The sequence below is a fragment of the Rhinolophus ferrumequinum genome, chromosome 10 (genome assembly GCF_004115265.2).
Source record: "Rhinolophus ferrumequinum isolate MPI-CBG mRhiFer1 chromosome 10, mRhiFer1_v1.p, whole genome shotgun sequence".
In the NCBI taxonomy this organism is placed as follows: Eukaryota; Metazoa; Chordata; class Mammalia; order Chiroptera; family Rhinolophidae; genus Rhinolophus; species Rhinolophus ferrumequinum.
In genome coordinates this window covers 74,949,776-74,975,479 of record NC_046293.1, presented here as the reverse complement: position 1 = coordinate 74,975,479, position 25,704 = coordinate 74,949,776, and the positions used below count along the sequence as shown (strand labels likewise).

The 25,704-nt window shown below is 33.5% G+C and overlaps 1 protein-coding gene across 28 annotated transcripts in view; it reads left to right on the top strand.

Moving 5' to 3' along the window:
* PPFIA2 (PTPRF interacting protein alpha 2) overlaps positions 1-25,704 on the top strand; it is a 458,316-nt gene that overhangs the window by 134,093 nt on the left and 298,519 nt on the right. For 5 of the 28 annotated variants that reach the window (XM_033117073.1, XM_033117074.1, XM_033117072.1 and 2 more), the window contains exon 1: positions 5,605-6,006. The exons of the other annotated variants lie outside the window; for them this stretch is intronic. In XM_033117073.1, coding sequence (XP_032972964.1) covers positions 5,926-6,006 — 81 coding nt within the window. In that variant the 5' untranslated portion in view covers positions 5,605-5,925. Of the gene's footprint in view, positions 1-5,604; positions 6,007-25,704 lie in introns of those variants that run through there. 28 annotated transcript variants of the gene reach the window in all.

Sequence of the window (25,704 nt, the reverse complement as noted above, 5' to 3'; positions counted from 1 at the left end):
TGGATTAACTAGGATATATTGCCCATCTGGGCTGCAAATTTCATTCCATCTGGCATGGCTTCTAACTGAATGCTTAGCTATAGAAGTCTTGGTTATCCGCTAGTGCTATGGTGTAATGTGGTATAAATTGTAGTGATATCTCTCCCTTCCCTTCCTCTTCCTCCTCTTCTCCCCTCTGCCTCTGTCTTTTTCTCTTTCTGTCTCTCTGTCTCTCGCTCTTGCTCTCACTTTCCCACTCTTTGTCCAGTATGACATTTTCTTTTCAGTGTATTCCTTTAACTCCTCAAATTCTTGTCATTCTATCAAATTTTTGAGCTTTTTATCCAATATCCATAAATGAATGAATGAAAAGTTATATAGAGTTCCTTGTCTTGAAGCAGAATATCTGCAGTTATTTGATTAAAAAATTATGTTGAAGTGATGGATTTGAGCCAAATCCTCCTGACAGGATATGAAATGGTAGGCTCTAAGATATTTTTTTGAACTTTTTATAAAAACCAAGCTGATAACATCCATTTCAGAAGGCTAAAGAGTAATTATTTACAGAGGCAGAAAGATGTGTTAGTTGACTTCTGGAAATCTCTGTTAGTCTATTAAAAACAAGTGTCTGATTTCAGGACTTTATTATATACATTTTTAAGAATGTGCAATTTAGTTACCATTTTACTTTTTCATTTTCAATTTATTTCTGTAAAAATTCAAGTGGTTGAGATGCCTGGTGTCAAACTTTCTAGAGTTCATAGGCTTAATTTTTTTTTGTTTTGGTGAAAGATATATCTTGAGAGATTTTTGGGGTTAGTCTGTACGTAGCAATTTAAGTGGACATATTGTTTACCCTCCGTGTGGTAGACATTAACTGACTATCCCCAAAAATCTCTCAAGATATATCTTTCACCAAAAAAAATATGCTACCATGAGCATATTAAATTTTGTTTCACATAGTAATATTGCACTATATCCTTTCACTTTCAAGTTAATACTTAAAGTAGTCTTAGCATAAATCAAAAGCAATCAAACGAAAAATGAAGTTTCTTGACAAGCCAAAATAGTCTTGGAGAAAGCTATTTGAAAAACTAAATGTACTAAACAAAAGTATGGAAATATGATTCTATGTTTCATATACAGTAGTACCTCAGTTTTCAAACATCTCTGTTGACGAACATTTTAGTTTATGAATGCTGTAAACCGGAAGTAAATGCTTTGGTTTTCGAACACGACTCAGAAGGCGAATATGTCACACAGCTTCCCCTGAGTGCAAGATCCTGAGGCCTAGCTGTCGGCTGTTTTCAAATGTTTCAGAGCTCGTGGATTATGTTAGAAAATTGAGATACCACTGTATTTTTTTGAGAGAAGAATGTTTTAATTTTACTTGATTTCATAGAAATAGGGTGTTGACAAGATTAAGTTTCTTTACTAATTTCACTTGAGAAAATGTTTATATGTGAAAAAGCACATCCAGGAGGAGTCATCCCACATCTAGGACAAACAAATCAAAGGTTCACTGTTAAATGAACAGCTCTGCCAGTAGCCAGTAGTCAAGGCTGTTAGACTACTCACCTGCACCAGTGCCAAAAGGGATGAAGAAACCAAGACTCAGAGAAGGCCCAGGTTAAGTTAGTCATTAGCATTTATTAAATTGCATTTCATTTGTCTTACTTGTTATCTACCTCTTATTAGTCAATGTCTCTCCCACCAAATTTAAAGTTTCTTGAGGACAGAGACTGTATCTTTTATAATTATGCCTCCAGGGCCTGGCAATAGTACCAGCTCTCTGCAATTGCAATGGACAGGCAGGATTTTATATCCTTAACAACTTTCAGATCTGGACACGACCTTCTCTATGTCTATCAGGCAGAAAGAGAAAGTTGAGTTGTCTCCAAATACTAGGTCTTCAGAAAACTGAAATAATGTCATTATCATAAATAGCCTACATAGAAAAAAAAAGTTTGGGGAAGCGTGTATATTTTGGCAATTTTTAACAACATTTAAAATAAAGCACGTTACTTATATTAATTATATGCTGCCTCTTTTCTTGCCTCTTAACATTAATTCCTGATGATTTCTTCCCCTCCCACACAAGAGAAATGGAAAAGACATATTCTTATTGGCCCTAAAGCTTCAGAATTCCTAGCTAAAATAGTTTGCAGATTGATACAAATTCAGCAAATATGAGATTATACCAGGATTATGTAATATACCAGAAAAATAGTTTATTGGCTCCTGTACAATAATAATGAGAAATCTAATGAGTCGTCTGGTCTAAATTACGTTAGAACCAATGTACAGGTAAGCATAAAAGTACATGGATGTTATATTTACACCATAATAATCTATTTGGCAAACACATTTTTCGTTTAAAACCCGGGTTTCCAAGAAGCTTCACATTTGTTTTGGAGATGTAATTTCCGCCTACAGCTCTTTGGGGAGCACACGTTATGGGGCCTCACTAAACACAGGAGGAAATATGGTCCCAACAAATATCTTCAAGTGCGAATAAGCAGAATGTCTCACATACACCACTGATTACCACAGCTGGTATGTTTATTTACTTACTTTATTTTATTTGAGAATCATTGGAATGAATCCTATATGGGCTAAGAAATTAGACTGGGTAAAAAATAAAGTAATACAGCTGCTTAAATACTTATGAAAAAAATGAAACAATTTTTCAGGTAAACTTGTAATGATAATTAAAGATATACTTAAGGAGACTAATAGTTTTAGCAAATAGGTGATTTATATAGGAGAAAGAAAACCACAGTTAAAAAAAAATCATTTGTTTGCTCAAAAACAAAAGGATTGGAGCTGGTCAAAGGGAAATGGTGGTCAACCTGAAGGAGTTCTTTGTGGCCAAAGCTGGGACAATTTGAGCATCCCAATAAATTGTATTATCACCCAAAGTTTAAAATAAATCTACCTGAGCCCATACTGATATAAATGAAAAATAACCGAAATAAATGAAAAAATAATCAGAGGAGAAGAGGCAAATCTTCTGTACAGAAAAATTCCATTTAACATGCATGTAGTTACTACCCACCTCCAAGAGGAAAAGCTTAATTTCACCCTCCCTATCACCTCTTTAATGGTGCACTAGGCTTAGTGATTAACTTCCAAAGAATAGAGTATGGAAAGGGAAAAATAGTAACTTTGCCATAGGAAAACATGGCAAATACTATCTACACCACGTGATGAAGGTTAACATCACCAGTGATATGTGGATATCAGGTATCGAATGATATGATGTGATGAGAAGGACACTTCATCTCTGTGGTATTCTTTGCCGAAAACCATAGCCCTAGTCTAATTATGAGGAAAACATTAAACAAAACTAATATACACAGAAGCATCAGAGCAGGGGATACCCTATAGAAATCTTGGCTAGTGCTTTTTTAATTCTTAAATTTATTGGGGTGACTTTAGTAAAATTATTAAGTTGGTGCAAAAGTAGTTGCAATTTAAAAGGTTAGAAGTAATTGCAAAAACTGCAATTACTTTTGCACCAACCTAATACATCTGTTTCAAGTGTACATTTCCATAATACATCATTTATATATCACATTGTGTGCTCACCACCCAGAGTCAGTTCTCCTTCCATCACCATATATTTGACCCCCTTTACTCTCTTCTGCCATCCCCACTCCCACCTTACCCTCTGGTAACCACTAAACTGTTGTCTGTGTCTATGAGTTTTTGTTTGTTTGTTTTATTCCTTTATTGCTTTCAGTTTTATATCCCACATATGAGTAAAGTCATATGGTTTTTGAATTTTTTTCTGTCTGGCTATTTTGCTGAGCATAATAATCTCAACATCCATTCATGTTGTCGCAAATGGCATTATTTCATCTTATGGCAGAGTAATATTCTATCGTGTATATATACCACATCTTCTTTATCTGATCATCTATCAAAGAACAGTTTGGTTGTTTCCATGTCTTGGTCACTGTAAATAAAGCTGCAATGAACATAGGGGTACATATATCTTTATGGATAAATGTTTTCAGATTTTTTGGCCGGTATTTCTTGACAGTCTTCTAAAAACTATCAAGACCGTAAATAAATGAATGAATGAATGAATGAATGAATGAATAAATAAATAAATAAATAAATAAATAAATAAATAAATAAATATAAAAATAAAAACAAGGAAAAGCTGAGAAGCTGTCACAGACCAGAGGAAACTGGGGACACATGAAAGCTAATAAATGTCGTACACTGGATGGGGTCCTACAACAGAAAGGGGGCATTAATGGAAAGACTAGTGAAATCCAAGTAAAGTCTAGAGTTTAGTTAAGAATAATGCACTGATATCAGTTTCTTAGTTTTGAAAAATATACCACAGTAATGTAAGATGTTAACAGTTGGGGAAACCGGTTGAGGGATATTTGAGAACTCTCTGTATTATCTTTGCAACTTTTTAAAAAATCTAATATTGTCCCCAAACTAAAGATTTATTTAAAAATTATTTTCTATTATTATTGTTATTATTATTATTATATTATTATTATTATTATTGTTATTGTTATTTTTACCAGTTTGCTAGGTACACAATTACCTACTCATATAGTTTACCAGAATGTCCCATCTCAGGAACTGAGAATCATTTTTCTGCTTTACCCTCATTGATATAAATTTGAATCATCATTGGAGAATGATTGAATCATTGAGAATCATTGAATCATCATTGGAGAAAAGTACAAATGAATAATTTAAGTTTTAAGAGCCCGTCACCATCATATTTCTTTTATAGACTTCAGGTTCAAAGCAGGTGGTTTCTGGTTCTTGATTATGTATTACTGTGTCATTTTAGATACATTCACAAAGAAATACTTTTGGCTCATTTTTGCTTCTGTCCTCCTGAAGTCTCCAGCTCTGAACCATGTGTAAATGGAACATTTATTTTTACCTCTAAAAAGTGTAGAATCATCTGAATATGATCTTTTCTACAGACTAAATAATTCTTAAAACATGTAGAAAAATAACATGCTTTGCAATGCAGCCTAGATGTTTGCAACTAATAATTATGGATCTTGAGTCAAAAATCTTTACGTATCTAAAAGGTATTTTATTGTTTTCTATATATGACAGATAAAGTTGTGATGTTTTTAAATGTACTTTTTTAGGCATTGACTATGAAACTTAATGATTTCTGAGTTAAGATGGGGGAAAGAGATTACTGATTATTCTCATATCATGATGTTCTTTAGGAGTTCAGAGAAGTAGGTATATTTAATGCATTTTATTTGATAATATTCCTAGTATTATATAGCCTTACTGAATTGTATGCCTGGTGCCTCAGTGAAAGTAAAGAATTCTTTAATTTCAAAGAAAGAGCTTTGTATAAAAATTGAACATCTTGTTGAAAATACTGGGAGTAACAAAGAGATTTGGAAACACAGAAATAAGAATGATAGAAAAATAATTTGTTGCTAAATACAGCTTTAAACATGCTTTAGGTTAGTCAGAAGAGGTCCTCAAATTACACTGTGTACGCTTCCCTGAAATGAAACTGTATGTTATTGGTTAACCAGGATATTTAGCATAATCACTCTGCTAGACTGTGGTGGAGGGAGGTGATTATCACTGAGAACAGATGGGCAGGTCCACAGCACTGCCAGATTCTGCACAAGCTCCATTTATTGTTGGTTCTTGCTTTTTTTTCCCCTTCTGTATTACATTTTTTTAAAACAGCATTGTATGTTCTAAAGAACTAACTGCACAGAAAGTCGGTGGCTGATGACCTTTCATCTTAGATTTCAAACGTAGGAGAAAGGTTCAAAATGTTATTACTGGGTATCTGTGAAGGATGGGGCAGATTGCATTTTACCCTCCAGCCTCCCTCAATGCATGCACGGATTTATCTGTCCGCTAAGCTCTCTGCTCTGCATCTGTAGCTCCTTGTGGATTATATTGTCTCTGTGATCAGAAATGATTTTCTCCGATACGAGCACCGTTTCTGGCTCCCCTAAAGTGCATCCTCCTAATGGGATCCGGTTTTACACTTTCCAAGTAAGTGTGCTTTAAATGGCTTCACTACTTAAGAAGTTAATATATAGTCAAACTTTTCATAAAGGGAGCTATGAGGAAAGGAAAACTGCAAAGTATTAACAAGGATGTAAGAAATGGATAATGTGCATGTTAATCTGTGCTTTAAATATGGAAATAAGATGGCATTAGGATTCTCTGTGAATTCAAACAAAATAGTAGTGAACACTTAATTTTCATAGGAATTTCAAGTTTTTCTGCAGTATCATACTTGAGGATTTATGAGCTATGTCTCCTAATATTTTTGTTTATGGCTATCATATGGTAAACATTATAGAGTCACTCCCTTTTACATCACAGAGAGGGTAGAATTAAAAGACATTTTATGGAACTTTGCAAACTATGTCCTCTGGGATTAGAAAAATGTTTTGTATTTCATATGCATAATTTAACATAATTCCTATTACTTAATCTCTTATGTGTGCAATATATAAGCAAACAATAATACAGGAGGCTTAAGTATCAAGTTTAATATGCTTTTCAATTTGAGAAAAAGTGGAAACTCAGTAAGATGGATGATTTTCTGTGTTATCCAAAAGTCAAAATGATTTATAACATAAATATAACAGTGAGTTACAAAGCTGTTACCTACTAAATATATTTCAACTGCCTGAAAATAAATCAGCCATCCATCTAGAAAATTGTTAAATCTAAACTAAACCAGATTCTACCTCATTTGTATCCTCAAATTACATTTTTCAGTACTAAGGTTTACTTTGTAATTCAGTCATGTCATCATTACATGAAAAGGGAAAATGAACCTCTTGTCTCCGTATATTTTACATTATGGGAACATAAACATCCTGCCATTTAATTATTTTAGCTACATAGTTGCAATGTTCTGGGAAAAAAGCATAATAGACACAGAGAATTAATAGAGTAGAGGTAGTCTGAATTCTTTTAAAAGGTGGATCTGAATAAATGCACATCTTGTGTATTAAAGTCTCTTGCCTTTGCATACTATAAGCAGTAGATATAATTCCTTTCTCTTTCCCCATTTTATACTTCTATTTTTAATCCTGTCGCCTCTCCTGCTTTGCACTGATGTCTACTGATAGTGCAAGTCTGTGCTATTACAGAATATATTTGCTTCCCAGTGGCGATCTGGGTATTGTGGCAGTGACTGAAAATGCAAGTGCCCTAGGGCTGTTCTACAGAATTATTACTTTTTTTTTTTACTTCTCCATACACTGAGATATAAACGCTCTTTACAATATCCTGTAGCTGGCTCTTTGGGGCAGCTTTTGACATTAGGTATTCTACTTCAGTCTCTTAAAGTTTAAGGGTCAGTAAATTCCATATGCTCAGTCATGACATGGGCTCCTTCATGAAGGTCTTGCTGACACCTTTTTTGGCAGATGATTTTCTTTGAAAACACACTTGAATGATTTTTAACCACTCATTTTTTGTTGTTGTTGTTGTTATTATGTTATAACAATTCGGGGAAACACTCTAGAATTTCAGATAAAGTAGAAGTGCTGAATTTCTATAGAATATGAACTCTGTTTCCTACATTTTTAATTAATAAAATGATATTGATCTTGACATTTATAATAGAATATGTGTTTAACTTTTTGTTGCTATTGTTTGTTTTTGGTGGAATAGAAGGAAGAAAGAAAGATGGTTTTAAACCATGAAGGTAAATGTTTGTAAAATTGACTCTGCTTTTATTTTCAAAGGTACAAAATTAAACATGATCCCTTTTCTTATTTATATACTTTAACCTGTTTTAAGGCAATGTGTTTTCTTTGGTTGAAATACTGTTATAAGAAATGAGGTACTGTAAAAGTAACATAACACTTCTCAAAAACATGTATCTTGTGAAAATGATTAAATTTTCAAAAGTGGTTCTCATTATGGAATGGCATAAATGCATTTATGAACTGATTCTGCATCAAGGAGTTGAGACTTTAATGCTTACTTTCTTAAAATTATTCTAACACTAGAGTTAACATATGCAAAAACATTTAGGATAGCTTAGCATAAATAATACTTTTCAGTTTCACCTTCTCATAAATGTTCAAACTATCTTGTCATTTTTTGCTGAAATTGTATTTAAATTTTAAGTAAGATTTAGTATATATTTGACTTGATCATTTCAAAGGTAAAAAGGTAACAAATAAGTAGCTGAAGTATATTTTAATTACAAGACTTTCTTTTCATTGCATTTTAATTTAGTGAAATATATTTTTACTTCCACACATACATGCAAATGATGTTTTTGTATAGACCATCTAACACTTAATTTATATTAATTGCTTTATGTGTCAATCTCTCTTCTATATTATTATGAATATACTTCTGTCAGCATTTTCCTATTCAGAGGTACCTGAACCCTGGTTGATGCCAACACTCAATTTGTACTATATATTTAGTAAATTACTTATCACTCAAAATTAAGTTCCATAGTATAGTTGCCTAGAATGCCCTTTGGTAGACAAAAATTAAAATCAAATGCTACTAGAATAAAAGATTAATTATAATATCTATGTGCATAAGAACTGTCCATTTATGGGTCTCAAATATGTACAAATGGGAAACTCACTTTAAAATAAAATTAAATGGCTATACAGAGGGTGCCAAAAAAATGTACACACATTTTAAGAAAGGGAAAACTGCATTAAAATTGTAATAATATATACCAATAATAAAAGATGAAATACAAGTCATGTATATACATTTTTTTAGCACCCCCGGTATATAATATAGTATATATGAATGCAGTGAATACTCCTTAATTTTATGTCCACAAAATGATGTCCCAACATGACTTTATATATATCTCTATTTTTGCAAATAACCCACTTATGTGCTTTGCATAACCTATAGATCGGTTCATCATCACTTACTGTTAATCTTCCCAGAGGTATTGAGGACTAACACGCTGTCCCTCATTTCTTAGAGATGAACTGTCTTAACTGGGTGGTTTTCAAACTGTGTCTGCACAGCCCTGAGGTTTCATGGGAGTTTGTCAGTAGTGGCTGGAGACAGTGTGGAAGAGGAACTGATGCCCTTAATGTTTCCTTATTCTGTACGTCCTTGCTCTGTGCAAGCTTTCATGGACAACAATAGTAACAAAAGGCAAAATAAAAGAGTTTGCAAACCACTTCCTCAAACCAAAGGAATTCATTTCTGACAGAAACACTTTCATCTATTGAACCCAGAGAAGAATTATTTCGGTTTAAAATACGTTTCTTTGCCATTTAACCCTAGAATTAGTAACATTAACTGCCAGGACTGTGTGTAAAAATGGACTGTTGCCTCCTGGTACCCACTGGAGACAAGAGAAAGACACTTTATCCCCAAATATGAAAACATAGTTCTCTGCCATTTCCATGTTTAAACTATCTCATATATCCCTTAAAGGATAAAATCCATCTCCCTAACTGGCATAAAAAGCCCTTTGACATACTGCTTTACTTCACTTTCCCAGAAAGTGTCTGTGTGCTTCTGTTGTCTTTGCCTCTTTACTGAAACTGCCCATTGGAAAATTGTTTTTACTTAAAGACTCATCTCAAGTGCCACCTCCCTCATGAAGCCTTTTCTCATTCACCGTATGTCTGCATGCTTTATTAAGTGCCCTTTCTGAGATCCTTTGCCTGTTTGTACTACTGTTAAAGCACTTTTTATGCTTTGTTTTAATCCCTGAGGATTTTGTCAATCCCTAGCCCATGGATACTGAGTATCTCTGTTTAATACACTGGAGACATATATTTGAAAGGTAGATGATTAAAATATGAATATTTAGCACAATAAGCAACACATGAGCTTTTCTTTTTAGTATATAGGCAGTTGGTGAGGTATAACTGTATATTACTAAAGAAAATATCTAAAGATATATAAAATATATAAAAATATATAAAGATATATAAAAGTAAATTTGTTTAATGCTAAGCCTTTGTGTACCACTGTTGAACTCTTCAAAATAGGTAATAGTTCCTTGAGTAATCAAGGAAAAGCTTTAATTTTATTGTTTTAAAAATATATTTCTATGGCAGCTAGACAAAACCTTTCTGAGACTTTCTTTTGTTTACATCTCTTTACTGTTCCTTATTACTTGGAGTTTTTCATATTAAATCAAGAAGAATTTAAAATTTGATTAGTATATATTTTCCCATTTTGCAGATAGGATTAACGCTTGAAATATATGGAAAACTAATAGGCAAGCTGGAAATCTCAATTGCACGAAGAATTGCACTCAAAAGATATTACTGGTAATTAGTATGGGACGCCGTATCTTTGTGATTGAATGAGATTGAGGTAACTGTGGCCGTTGGGCAAAGAACCAGTCTTTTTAATATTCTTATCATTTTGATCCTACTAGGAGTCCACTGTCACTTTTATATTATTTGGAGCACATTGTAACTTCGTAGTGTTGATAACTTTAAAATGTACTGGAAATATCTAACACAATGCTTGGCACGTGTTACATACTTTGGAAAAAAAAAAAGACGAAAGAAATGAAGTCACAATGGTCCTATAAAAATGATAAGAAAGACAGACCTCTTGGCTTTAGGATTACATAGTCATATAAGCAGAGGTCTCCAGATAAATGAAAGAATTGAGGTTTTTCTCTGTTTCCCAGTTGTATGCAGTCATGATTATGAGTGGGAGAGAGAACAGAGGAGGTGTTGCAGCAGGTGGACCAGCATATTCAAAGGTACTTACGGGTGTGGGGGAAAGGCAGAGGTTAGCATAACTGGAGCGTAAGCTGGACACAGAAAATGACTGAAAATAAAATGGGCAAACTCCAGAATATAAAAATACATTTGAATGTCATCCTCTCAGGATCTTGGAGTCAAGATTTAAGATCCTGGACTTAAGCGAGGACTGACAGGCTTGCATTTTCTGTTCAGTTAGAATATTCGATTGTGCCTTGGCTGGGTGATAGGACCAGAGCAGAGAGAACAACTTTCTGTAACTTTGCAAAAATATCCAAATGAATTGTCATGATTTCCCTGCTTTTCAGATGGAAAAAACTGATGCTCACAAAAGGTACCCAAAGAGTCATTTATAATGCGGAGAGTAAGTATTGTAGTTTCTGTCTGAATCCAGGGTAACGGAAGCCAAAAGTCCATGCTGTTTCCCCTATATTTTGCTACCTAAAGTGTTGATGGTTCAATATAGCAGCAAAAGAATTCCAAGCTATATAATTTCTAATCTCAATGATCTGTTAATTAAGAAGTTTATAGAAATTTGGCTCTACCACTTCAAAACACTGTACTATAGACTCATTAGGTTTTTTAACTTAAGGCTTTCATTTAGTTATACCTCCTTATTTTGTCTTTACTGACACAATATTGTTCTAGTTGGAAAAACATTTATATAGTAACCAAATTGTCAATAAACCTATATCTTGGAATTGCACTGAAAGACAAAAAAGGGAAATTGAGGGGGGAAATCTTTCCTAAATACACACCTTTATTCATTTAAGAATGAGCTTGACATCAGTGTGGCTAACCATAGAAATCAATGAATAGCCCCTGGGGCTCCATGTAGGAAATCATAACTCTCATCTGCAGAGGTTTCTGCTCAATAGAAATCTGCTAGGCTCTGTGTTCTGAGTACGGGCTCTGTGTCCTTGTTTTCACTGTTAAATCACTAGCCTCAAGCAGAGTGCCTGGCACATAGCCATGATTACTAAATATGTATTGAATTGAATTACCAATGGAATAGAAGAATGTCTTGCTCTGTATTATGTAGGCATTGCTGATATTCTCATTGAGAATGACCTCCCCACAGAAACACATAAATAGTTGTAAGATTCCCCTGGCTGGGTTCCACAAATACATTTCACCCAATTCACCTATACCTAGCTAAAACAGCTCTATATTTCAGGTAAGGCCTGGAGGGGAGGGAGATTGGAAATGGGGAATGATTGAGGAAACTCCAGATAAAACATTTCATGCACTGAGCACAGTGCCTGGTGGTTAGTAAGAGAGCAATAAACAGCAGTTGCAGCAGTGTGATCTGCAGACCACAATAGAGGTGCAACAATGTGAGCTAAGAGCAGTTAAGGATCAGAGAAAAGTCATTAAGACATACATTCAAAAGAATTTATTAACTTACTGAATATAGGAAACAAAAGAGAAAAAGGCAAGATTACCTCCTAAGATTTTAGCGAGGGAGAGAGGAGCAGGAGCAGCTTTGGAAAACAATATATTGAGTTCAGTCTTGGACAGATTGAGGAGACAGTTGGAAACCCAGGTTTGGCTCTCAAGAGAGAAGTCTGAGTAGTAAATGTAAATGTGTGAGGCATCTGCTTACAGGATAGGGAAAGCTATAGAAATGTATGAAGTGACCTTGGCAAAGAATGAGGAGAATGGGGCAAGTGGGATGGGACATGGAATACTTGGACACGTTGACGTATCCAGAATTATCATCATTTTGAGTATGTGAGCGGGATGTATTTTGCAAACACATTTTGGAAGCTTTTTTCTTATCACCCACCTTGCATATCATCCCTGAACATAATTCAGGTTAGATGCTTCTGGCTCTCTATGTGTGTTTTTGCTTTACGTTGTAAAGGAATTTTGGAAGCTGACATTCCCTTTCAAAACCTTCCTGAATATCATCCCTGAACCTTAATTCACGTTAAATCCTCCTGTCCTTACACTTTCATCAAGTAAATAGTGTTATGTCCATTGTACTGTTTATTATACTACATTTAGTTCTTCACTTATCTCTCTTTACCATTAGTCTGCGAACTCGTGGAGAGCATAAATTTTATTTTACGTAACAATTTATATTTACTTATTGATGTCTAGCTTTGTGTCTGTCAAATAGAAGTCGTCTGTGCTTTTGGATTGAATGAATGAATTCATGTTTAAATTGAAGACTGCCTAAAATTAATACCTTTTTATTAATTTGTGAAATCATTTGACACACCTTTTTAAGCATCCCCATTATGGCAGACTTTAACAATGGGGAGCAAAACACCTGGTTCCTGCACTCAAAAATCTTAATGTCAGCTCAAGGAAAATTATTCACAAGTCCCAGTAACACATTACTTGGTTCTCTACAGCAGACAGACAAAAATGCTTTGACTTTAAAGGAACATACAGATAGCTTTATTATAACTCGATCATGTCAATTCAATAATTCAATTTCCAAATCCACTTTTAATTCTAGTTCACAGTTAATTTTTCCACTGTTACCCTGTTGGTGGCAATGATATTTCATGATGGTTAAGAGCATGTACTTTGGAATTTAAAAAAATGGTTCAAAACGAGGACGTAGCTATGAGCAAGTGGAATTATTTCTGAATTTTCACTTTCTTTGAGTATTGTAAAAGAGTAAGAGTAGGTCATGAGGTCTTCGTGAATGCTAAAAGGATTATTTATGAAATAATGTATAAAGTATTTTCTTTCAGTAAAGATGGGACTGAATCAAGATTAGCTATTATTGTTTTAATGATTAATGTACTTTCAAAATAATAGCATAATTTATTCTACAAATGATGATTTTCGGTTATTCTAAATTTAGAAAAAAATAATGTTAACAGAACACATTCACCACTTTAATACTTCAGCTTAAAAATTTCATATATAAGGGAGTCCATTAAAATATATTTAACTTTTCAAGATGTTAATTTTATATAAAATTTTTTGTTCTTATGGAATGTAAGCTTTCAAAACATTGATGTTAAGTATTCTTTTGAAATTGTACATGATTTCTTTTATAACTACATTTTTTGTATTTTCAAAATATATTTTTTAAATTTACTTTTCAGTTTAGTTTGTATCTTCATTATGACTTTCATTATCATATCAAGTTTGACACACATACAAATGCAAATTTAAAATCACCCATTTGTGAAATTAGCTAATTTATATATAATTCAAAATATCTACAAATTAAAAGAAAGTAGCTCATTTTGTATCCTACGTGCTCCATACATGTAAAAATTTAAAGTAGTTTACATTTCTGAGAGCCAACAAGATTTGATGCTATTATTTGCAGTGGAATTGTCCAAGAATTTCTGAGTATCTCCAAAATTATCAGGCATTTTAATAATATTAAAAAAGTATAACTTTTTAAAAGAATATCAGAAAACGATATTTTAAGTTATATCACAAAGAATTAGTTGGCAATGTTAAATGGACAACCAAGCAATTTAATTAGGAAGAAATGGACATAACCCAGTTCTTGTAGCTTGAATATTCACAATTTTAATGATGTTGGGAAAAGAATACAGAACTGCCATAGAAAACAATGTTATACTTACTTGTTTTCTATCAGTAAAATCAATGCAAAAGTGACTGTTCTGAACTGCAATGTCATGTTACACTGTTCTCTAGCATACTATTTCTTTTTATCCTGTATTCTTGTTTTGCTTATTTAGTACATCATTAATCTGCTTTTTCTAAGATGATCCATCTTTGAAGTTACAGTAAGTCTATAGGAAGTCACAGGGGTATTTTGATTCATGTTACAAAGAAGCTGGAAAAAAAAAAAAGAAGGCTTTGAAATCCTAAAAGATATACAATATCATAAATAAAACAATAAAAATTCACTGAAGAATTATGCTTTATTATTGTTTAACTATGTTTTTGTTTTAGATGTTAACATCTAAACAAAATGTTAACATCTAAAACATTTTGTTTAGATATTAAAATATTTAATTCACAAAGAATCAAATGTTTTAACAATAATATAATGCAGTTCAAATATTTGCATACACATTTCTTTCATTTAGGAAATGTTAATAACTTATTTTACACGAGTCTATAGTTTTAAGGAGCAATTATTACAATACATAATAGGTCAAAATATGCATTTTGTACCAATCTTCATTTTGAGAACATGTTGATTAAACTTGCCATTTTGACTATAAAGTATTAAGTATCTGACAGAAGATTAGGTGATTAGCCTCATTATCTTGCGTGTTTGTGTTTGTGTAATTGTTGATGTTTCTGCCTTTGTTTAATTTATGGAAAGAAGTTATAATTATGGACATAATTTATTTTTGTAGAGATTTTAAAAGAAAAAATTAAATATTCCTAAATTTTAAATAAATACATTCAGTCAAATTTAATGTCCATTAAATTATATCAGGATCTATACAATTCATGTGAACTTTAGGTGTTCCATTTCAATCTGTTTGATGCTTTACATTAGTAGACTATTTAATCAGCTTCAGTTTTCTTTCCTTATCTAATATTTCTTCTGAAGTTGTCACTATTGTATACTAAATATTCTTTCATCTATAATGATGTAGTATAGCAGTTTGAAGTCAGACAGACCTGAGTGTTAGTCACTCTCTGCCACCTACTGGACAGGTAACATAATCTCTCTAACTTCACTTTTTTTTTCATCTGTGAAACGGGTGAATAGAATTACCAATCTAAAGGGACTGTCATTAAGGCCAATTGAGGTGCTTACCACGGGGCTGAACATGAACAAGAAGAAAATAGGTGTACCTAAATCATCGTCTTCAATAATATTATTAAAGTATCAAATATTTGAATGAAATACTTAATTTCTTGACTGTAATTACTGCTTACTGTCAATGCAAATTCTCCCTGGGAATTGAAATTGGGCTTTCAGATTTAGGTTGTTGACTACAATTTATTTTTTCCTTCCTCTCTTGTGGATGGGTGTCAAAGCTCCTTAGAATTGTTATAGAGATTCTCAAGCTTCAGAAGACATAACTATCCAAAATGTAGGCTTCCAAGTGCCAACTCCAGAGATGATTCAGGAAATCTGGTAAGGGCCAAGGAATATTCATTTTAAACAGAGTTCCAGGTGCTGTCTATGCAGAAATGTGACAAATTGGGAGACAGTGACAGAAGATGGAGAATTTTTAGCACTAAAAAAGTTACTTTCTATTTGAAAGATAACTGATGAGCAGAGGTTAAATATCCACGAGGTTTAAATAATTATTCTATTTTAGAAAGACATGCTTTTTTTTTTTTTTTTTTTTTTTTTAGTTTCAGGTGTGGAAAACAATGTAATAGTTAGACATTTATCATTTACATCCCTTACACACTGACAACCCCCCTCTACTACCCTACTGACATCGCACACGGCCATTACATTTCCACTGTTTCTATTCCTAATGCTGTACTCCACTTCTTCAACTACAATTATATATATATATATATATATATATATATATATATATATATATATATATATATATATATATACTACAATTATATATATATAATTGTAGTTGACATTCATTATTGTTCAGCTTCAGCTTCAGGTGTACAGTGCAGTGATCAGGCATCTACATCATCCCTGAGGTGGTCTCCCTAATAAGACAAGTGTCCATCTCGGATACCCTACAAAGTCTTTACAACATTATTGATTACATTCCCCAAATTGACTTTCGTATCCCCGTGGCAATCTTGCGGTTACCGACTGTGCTTTCTAATCCCCTCATTCTCCCCCTGAGCACCACCCCCGCTTCCCCCCCCCGCCCCCATCTAGCAACCCTCAGTTTTTCCTCTATGTCTCTGAGACTGTTTCTGATTATAAAGACATGGTTTTGATTTGTTGGGATGAAGGCATTTAGTTATTTCTTTCATGGGCCAATTTTTAACTCAGTTGATGTGTGAATTGTGAGGATTCCAAACTACTACTGAAATAAGCTGATTAAATCAAGGAATAGCCCTCACTAATGACAACCTTTAGTTTAGCCCTTTTTTAGGGCATATGTTTGTCATGAAATTTCCCAGTTCAGACTTAATATATTTCCTTGTCAAGAATGATATTCATCTGTTGTTTATTAATGATTTATCTGTCACTTAGAAACTGTGTCAAATGAAACAGAACCTTTATCCACTATAGTAAATAACCAGTTTTGAAATTCTGATTTCAAATTACAGCTTGATTAAAATAATATGTGTTCATTAGAAGAGGGGTGTTATGTGGTTGCTATTCCGGTACTATACCATTTTCAAATATCAAGAATAATTCCTCCTTGTGTGTTTGGTCATTATCTTTATGCCTTCTGCTGAATCTCAGTATTAATGCCTAGAAAGTGTGACTTTGCTTTCATAAAATATCTGCCCTTATGCCAAGATATATTTGCAAATTCAAAATCACAGGTTCATAAGAAAATTCATGAGAAAACACTACTATATGATTGATTGTAAATTCACTAGTTGCTTATCCAATTTTTAAGTTTAGCTTCAATGAGAAGAAAATTGGTAATCTTATTCCAATATAGGAAAAATAATCTTTGATATTAAATATGTTTTACCTGTTATAGAAAAATGATTTAAAATACCAGAATTATTAGTGTTGATTAATGTCTCCATCTCCCACACTTTGTGATATGTTTAAAAGGTGCAGTGGTCACTATACAAGCGTTTTTAATATCTAGCAGGATCAGTCCAGAGCAAACAATATTTTCTGAAAGGTATCATGTTGTGATTAAAAAAGTAAACGATTTGGAATCAGGTCAACATATATCCTGCCACTTACTACTAATGTGACTTTGGACCAGTTATTTAACTACTTTGAATTTCAGTTCTCTCACTATACAATGAAAATAATAAAACTGGTCTCACAAGAATTTTATGAAGATTAAAAATAATGTAAAGGAATTGTATGAAGGTTAGAAATGAGTAAACTACCTAGTACCTGGTAGACTTTTGACAATTAAAAATGCTGATCGTGACAATAAGAAACTGGTAAAAATAATATTAATAATACCTGGTTTGGTTTCTAACCTCCAAGATAACCACCAATGATCCTCACTTCCTGAAATTCATGCCTCTGTATAATCCCCTCCTTCATTAAATTAGAACTGAACCTGTGTGGTTAATATATGGTACAAGTGAAAGAGTGGGCCTTCCTGCTAAAGTCATTTTCTCCGGCAAGCTATGGTAGATATTGCTACTTGCCTCCAAATATTCATTGTTTTGTTCTTTATTAAAAGATTCCCAATTCTTGGTCTGGCACGTTTCACACAGCTATTCCATCCTCTCTTAAAGCTAGGTATGACTATATGACTAAGTTCTCACTGATGTAGAGAGCCAGGTTGTGCGCAACTTCTTGGAAGCTCTTTAAAAGAGATGGAAGCCACTGTTCTCCAATTTATTCCTTCCTGATAATTGTGATGCAAAGCTGATTGCTGGAGCTCAAGCAGCCTTCTTTGATAATGAGGTAAAAGCACATGCTCAAATTGGCAGAGACAAAAGAGAAGGAGCCTGGGCCTCTGTCAACTTGGATCATCTACAAATAGCCGTGGGCCACAAATATCCAGTAGTCTTTTATATGAGACAGCAGTGAACTTCTCTCTTTCTTCTGTCATTTTTTTAATTCGTGAATTTTATATCCAACTGAAACCGATCCTAAATAAGAGTCTCTGTTGACCCATTAGAGAAGGTCAAGTTCCACCCTTTAATAGGTTTATGGCACCATGTTTTTTTTGTTTCATACTCGTTATCTCAGTGTATAACTAGACACACACACACACACACACACTCACACACATACACACACACACACACTCATGTGCATGCACACGTGTGCATATTGGCTTTTTTTCTTTTTTAATGGAAACTCCAGACAGCAGGGGCCTTGTATGTTTCTACTCACTTTTTTCACAGAAGCCTGTCATGGTGCTGACCACACAGTCAATATTTCGTGAACATTTGTTCAGTACGGAACGACCACAAGGTCAACATGTATGAACTAAAATTGATAAGCTTAAATGGATCTTTAAATTTTTCATGATATACTGTGAATAATGATTTTCCAGGCCGATGTTTGCACAAATTGTCTGCCCCACAATAGCAATGGATTTGTAACTGTTTACTTAGTCATAAGACTTAATGGGTGAGAGGAGCGGTGTGAGAAATACTCTGTTTTGGTGGGATGATGAAATTCAGTGTCATCACTCTGTGATGAAATTCACAGTCTCTAGGAATTTCATTACATTCATCTTTAATTTCATGAACTGTTTCCATTGTGGATACGGGGCTATTGAAAAGTAATTGTTAAGCATAAGTTTACAAATCTACAGCAAGATATAAATTTAACAACCTTAAGGTGATTTTAAAATTAGCAATCCCACAAATATTGCGTTTTTAAATTTAGAGGACATATTTTTGAAATGATTATTCTTCAACCTCCTATATAATTTGAAAAAAAATTTTAAATATGTATATATGCATCTTTTTTGCTTCATGATAGAGTATTTTGCCAGTTTTCAGAACCCAAAGAAGCAGTTTATTTAGCATTCAAATAAGTCTTACTACAATTTCATGGAAATAGGAGAAAATACCAAAATCTTTTTGGTGGCATGTCATCTAACCTCAGGCAACACAAAGCCTTACCAAACAAACAATGAAACTTGGTAAATGTTAAGAGCAGTGTGAACTGCGAAAGGATCAATTAAATTAGGACTTTGTTTCTGTAAATGCACATGTGACTCCCAGAAGCTCTCTCAGGAGAATGGAGGTTTTTCCCAAGAAAAACAAAGTCTACAGAGATAGCACAGTAATTTCAGATACAGCGATATCTACACTTATTGTGCTCATGGGAACTGCAAAGTCAAAGGATATTCTAGGGATCATATTGCTAAAAGGTAATTGGTGGTTTGTGCAGCTTGTTACCGTTGCATTAATTTAGTCTTAATAGAAAGTTGAAAACTTTTATATCCGGGAAGCTGAACAGTGTCATAGAAATAAGAATCACCTGCTCTAATTCTGACCATTTTCTACTTAATGGGGTTTCTATAAGCTTTTTTTTTTTTTCCTCAATACTAGGATATTCAAAATTCTGATGGTCCTTTTGAAACATCAAGAAAAGAATCAGTCATGCTCAGTGTAGTTTTGGTCTTAGATATATTCTACTTCTTTAAAAACTGATCATCCATTGCTGTTAATAAAATCTAATATTATCTAGAATTCTCTATTCCCTGATTAAAAAAAAACATATATATTAGCAAGCTGTAGATCAACAGATTGTAAGGCGTGGCATGCAAACTTCTGGCTGCACAGAAGTAGATGATGGAAGAGAAAATGTGAAATTTATTTTTTCTGGGTATCTACAGAAAATGGATATGCAGCCCATGATAACTATTTTTGTATTGTGATATTAGAAAATGTAACATTAAATATGCAATTGAATACCATCTGTCTAGATAGTCTGTCTAGTTGAAAGCCAAAATTATGATCACGGTATTAAGTGATCTATTAAGTAAAGCTTTAATGAGAGAGTGAAAGTAAGAGGTACACTTCCTACTGAGAATGTTTCCAGCTTAGCACAGTATACAGCTTGGATTGTTGGATTGTTGTGTTTCTGTTTTTCAGTTAAAAAACTAGAGTTTTTTTATCTTAGAAAGAAATATTGACTTGCATAGGACCTTGGGGTCAACCAAAACTTCGTTAACCATAGCAGATATTTCAAAAATAATGTAATATAGTTAAGGACTATAGTTATTTGTTGTTCCAAAGGAGCATTTTCATTAACAGTTTTGAAACTCCTGGCATTAGTTATTGAACCCATGCTACTCCTTTTCTGTGTTCCTTAAAGGAGTTACAAATTCTTAGCTGGAGAGGTAAAGAAATTCTTGTCACTGTAGTTGTCAGGCCCAACACAAGATCAGAATCAGCTGGTGAAAGCACTGAACTCAGAGGCAGAGACTGGGATGTGGGGATTTAACTTTACCAGAGAAGAACCTGGACACATAGACAGCCTGTCAACCTAGTGATGTATTACCCTGCTGTTCCCCCTTTGAGGACACAGTCTTGCTAATGCCATATGTATTTCAAGAGTCAGAAGAATGGATGTTTGTAACCTTTCTTAAATGGACATGTGTAGACTGTTAACATTCCCAAATGGTGATATAAGCTGTAAGTATAAAATACTTATGTGTTGTTATTAGCAACGAATTGGCTGTTTTCTCACTACTGCAAAGAATGTGATGGCAGTTGTACCCATCCTTTAGGAAGCCAATGGATAAGGAAAGGAAGGCCAAGATATGCTATTGCTTTGTGGGGTGGCCCTCTTTTTTTAAGGTCTGTGACCATCACCATATAAATGGGGAACTTTATAGCAAGTGCAACTGCTGTTCCTTCCCAATGATCTACAACATGATCTTAAAATCTCAAGATAGTCCTATTGACAATTGGAGCACAATGTTTAATTAAACTTATTGTTAGTTAGTTAGTTTATTTATTTATGAAATGTATTTTTGCCTTCTTATACCTAACAAGCTATATTAGTTCCCATTATATATTGTATATATTGTATTTCTAAATTTAGGGTATGACTTGTTATTAATTTTCCTTTAGATATTTTCTTTACATATGGTATGTTAATCATTTGCTCTTATTATTTAACAACAAAAAATAGAGTTTCCTAGAAAAAGAATTTTATTAAACAATATTTTTTACATGGTTATAATAAAATTGTAAGAAGATTTTTATTTCATAAATTAATAAAATTAACTCTTTTGACATACAGTTCCATGCATTTTAACATATATATAGATTCATGTAACCACCACCATAATCCAGGTATCGATTCTACCACCCCAAAAAAATCCCTCCTGTTATCTTACTCTCCGCCTATCTCTATCCCTTGGCAATTTGATTGATTCTTCATCACTATAATTTTACTTTGATCTTTTCGAGGATGTCATATAAATGGAACCATGCATAATTTAACTCTTGAGACTACCTACTTTCATTCAAATTAATACCTTTTGAAATTCATCCAAGTTGTTGCATGCATTAATAACACAGATGCATATAAAAGCTTCTTATACACATTTCTGGTGATACTTTTTTTGTTCCAAATGAATGCATCTTTTTCTGTGTAAATTTACCATGGACCAAATTACAATTTTAATATCTCTTACTAGAAACAGCAAACCTTAAACTACAAGGCCAAAAAAAAAAAATTACCTCTGTTAACAATAATGATGTGGATAAAGATACAATTTTATTAAAAAAATATTTGCTAGAGGCTTTATCAGAAGAGCATTTTTTTAATTTAATTTTTTAAAAATAATTTTTGTTAGTCCTCACAGCCACTTTTGTCCCCAGGATTGGGATACAAATATATACTTTATGTGTGTTTAATGGGAAGAGTTGGATTTCAACAAATGTAGTTTGTATTAATGATCAATTAGTTTTTAGTCTCTAAACATCTGAAAAGAACAATTTGAAGGAATGGCAGGAAAAAACAAAACAAAAAACATGAAACGAAGTGGTTCGCAACCAGAAAAAATTTTGCTGCCCCAGGGGACGTATGACAATGCTTTTAGACATATTTGCTTTGGAGGAGGAGAGACAGTGCTCCTAGCATCTAGTGATAGAAGCCAGGAATATTGTTAAATGTTCTACAATGCACAGGGCTTTCCCTCACAGTAATTATCCAAAATGTCAAAAGTACCAAGGCTGAGAAACCTTGAATAAGGTATTGTATTCCACAAATGTTACTAATTAATTTTCATCAACATTTTCTAATTTATATACAAAGAGATTATATTATTTATTATTATGCCAATTTCAGATTATCTGCAGTTTGCCACTGATACGTCAACTTTTTGTTACAAAGTATTTAAAAAAATGCAGGAAAATCAAAATAATAATAAAATTAAGACTTGAATCACTACAACTTGATTTAACAACTGTAAATACTATGCATTTGTTTATCTCTATTTTTCCTTTTTCTGAACAATTTCAAAGTAAGTTACTATGTAAATGTACTTTTACATGAACTCCTAAGAGTAAAATATTCTTTTCTATGCTTAAAATCACATCACATGTAAGAAAATTAGCAGTAATTTCCTAGTATCATCTAATACACAGTCCATATTCACATTTTCCCAGTTGTTCCAGAAATATATTTTTTGGCTTTATTTCTCTTTTAATCAAGGCTCCAATCAAGTTTCACACATCACATTTGATTTTTGTCTCTTTTATTCTAGAATAGTTCCCCACCATTTTTAGCATCCATTAATCATCCTTGACGATCATATTTTTTTGGGAGTTGCCAAAGTGTAACTTTGTAATTCTATCATCCCTTCTATTCATTAGCTGGGATACTCCTGTAAAGGAGAGCTTTCTCTTATCAGTTGTGATCGAGCTACAGTTCAACCTAAAATAACAGAGCTACTCTGAATTACTGATAAAGATTTGATGAAATAGAAACTTTAAATGTGGCATATGAGTCTCTCTGTCTCTCTCTAATCATGAACTCATGCTGTTTTATCTCTTCAGTACATTCAAATCAATTGATTAATTGTAGTCATCTCTTTTAATACTCAAGTTATCCCACATTTTGTCAGTGGCAGCCCCTTCAAGCTGACCTTTGTGTCCTTTGGCATGCCTCTGTTAGTCTTGAGTGCTAATTTATTTTCTGTCACACACACACACACACACACACACACACACACACACACACACACACACACACACAGATTATATTTCAGGCTCACCTTCATTTCCCTTACCCAGACCTAAAATCATCCAATTCTTCATTGGATCTCAGTTCCTTTTAATGGTAAAGGTGTTCAGAATCCAATATCTGAGCACCAGAAGGGCTTCTTGCTGATGTTTAGTACTCACTGGGCAGCACTCCAGGTTGTTGTATGATCTATTTCGTGTGTAGTCAGGAAAGCAAATAACCCACGTAGAGAAAATAGCTACATTTATTCTTCTATTCACTATTTAGGTATAAGCTATGTGGTAGTCACTGTTCTTTGAGGATAAAAATAAAGTGGCTGTCATGATGGAGCTTGCTCTCTATAGAAAGGAGATCAAATATAACAAATAAGCAAATGAATTTTTAGTATGCCATGATGATAAGTAATATGGAAGAAAACAATGCAGGAAAAGGGGGCAGAGTAAAGGGGGCAGAGATCTGAAGGAGATAAGGGCATGTTGTGTTGGAGATAGGGGACAGGGTTGGGAAGAAGGAGAGGGAAATGTAAATCTGAAGTGGAAGATTGATCGATGTATCCTAAGAAAGCAAGGAGACCAGTGTGGCAGGAGCTCGAGTGTTCAGAGGTGGTCAGACAGAGCTAAATATCCGGCACGTTCTGAATGATACCATGGAACATGTTCTGTCTTTAGCTTCCTTAGCTCTCAAGACTCAGAATCCAGTATTGGTTCTCCACTTTAGCCCAGATAACATAATTAGAGAATATTTTGCTTTCGTATCTGAAAGAAGTGGATGAAGCGCGTTGGATTTCTCGTCTGTTAACTTCTTAACACGTATAGTGCATCAGTCAATGCTGTTTCTTGTCATCTGGAACAAAAAGTGTTCCAAGCCCAGAAAAAAGGGGGGGAGGGCAGAGTTATAGTATTCTGGAAATATTTTTGGAATAGGTGAATGAATAAATTATTAAATGAATATGATTATAATGTTATAAAGTACAGGGAACAAGGTAATTTGATTTTACAAACACATATAGAGTGCACACTGGGTGCACTTTCCAAAGCAGTTCACTCACATATGAACTAGTTGACCTTTATAATAATCAAGTGTGGTAGGTGGTGTTATTATCCTATCTTCATATGCATAACTTGCTCAAGGTCATACAATTAGTAAGTGTAAGAGCTGGGATTTCAATCAAGCTGTCTACTTCTGAGTCCTTGATATAAACCAGACTTCCCCTAAGTAAGCTGGGCTGCTGTGTTGCTAGTCGCAAGGTAAAGCAGGGAGAGGAAAAGTTAGCAGTACATGTGAACAGTCATATATGAACAGTGTATATGAACGTTTGCCTTTATGTATCTACTATGTTGTGTGATTTTTTTCCTTTATTTTCTTCTACCCCCAATGCCCAGTTCAGTGCTCAGAATGTAGTTCAGAAATGTTTATTTCAGAAATTGATCACCACATGTGGTCAATTCTGGGGAGGATATGGAACAATATTTTACAGTTCTTTACCCAAGGAATTTTCAATCCTGAAGTCATCCTCGTCATGGATATGATCTAATTGGATTCTGTGAATGCCAGTATCTTAGCTACTTTGTGTAATCATAGCCTAGCTGAGTGTAAAAATCAATCCTCAATAAAAAGAAAATAAAAACAAAACAAAGAAATGTTCTCTGTTGACTACAATAAATATTCTAGAAGAATTTTTTTTTACTGGAGGATGCAGCTGAAACTTGGTTATGTAAATGATACTTTGTGAATCTAGATTTGTTGAGCAGTCAAAATCTTAGAAGAATAAAAACTGTAAGGGAAATTTATCTTCAGTGAGTTTCAAACTGGCTTTCTATGATGGGCTGATATCTCCTGGTATGCGTTGTGGAGCTATTTTTATAATCTGCTTTGCAGTTTACTATGTTTTAATTAATAAGATTTTACCTTTAAATTATATTAATATATGCACATTTTTAACTGAATGAGTGAGAAGTTTCTCCCCCTTTTTATCAAAAGTGTCTATCTTATTCATGAATGTTAAAGAACTAATCAATTTTGAAAACAAAAGACGATAGCATAAAAGATGCACAATAGATTATTTTTAATGAGTCATGCATACTGTATTTGTCTTGACAAAAATAGTAGCGTTTCTTATTGCTCATAATCCAACTCCCATCACCCTGCCCAAGCACATTTCACGATTTGGCAACAGCAGTTGTCTTTCTCTAAATTTAATTTGGCAAGAAATGAAGGGAAAAAAAGAAAAGAATGAACAAACTTTGTATGGACTTTGCAAGGAATCATTGGGGCCTATGAGTT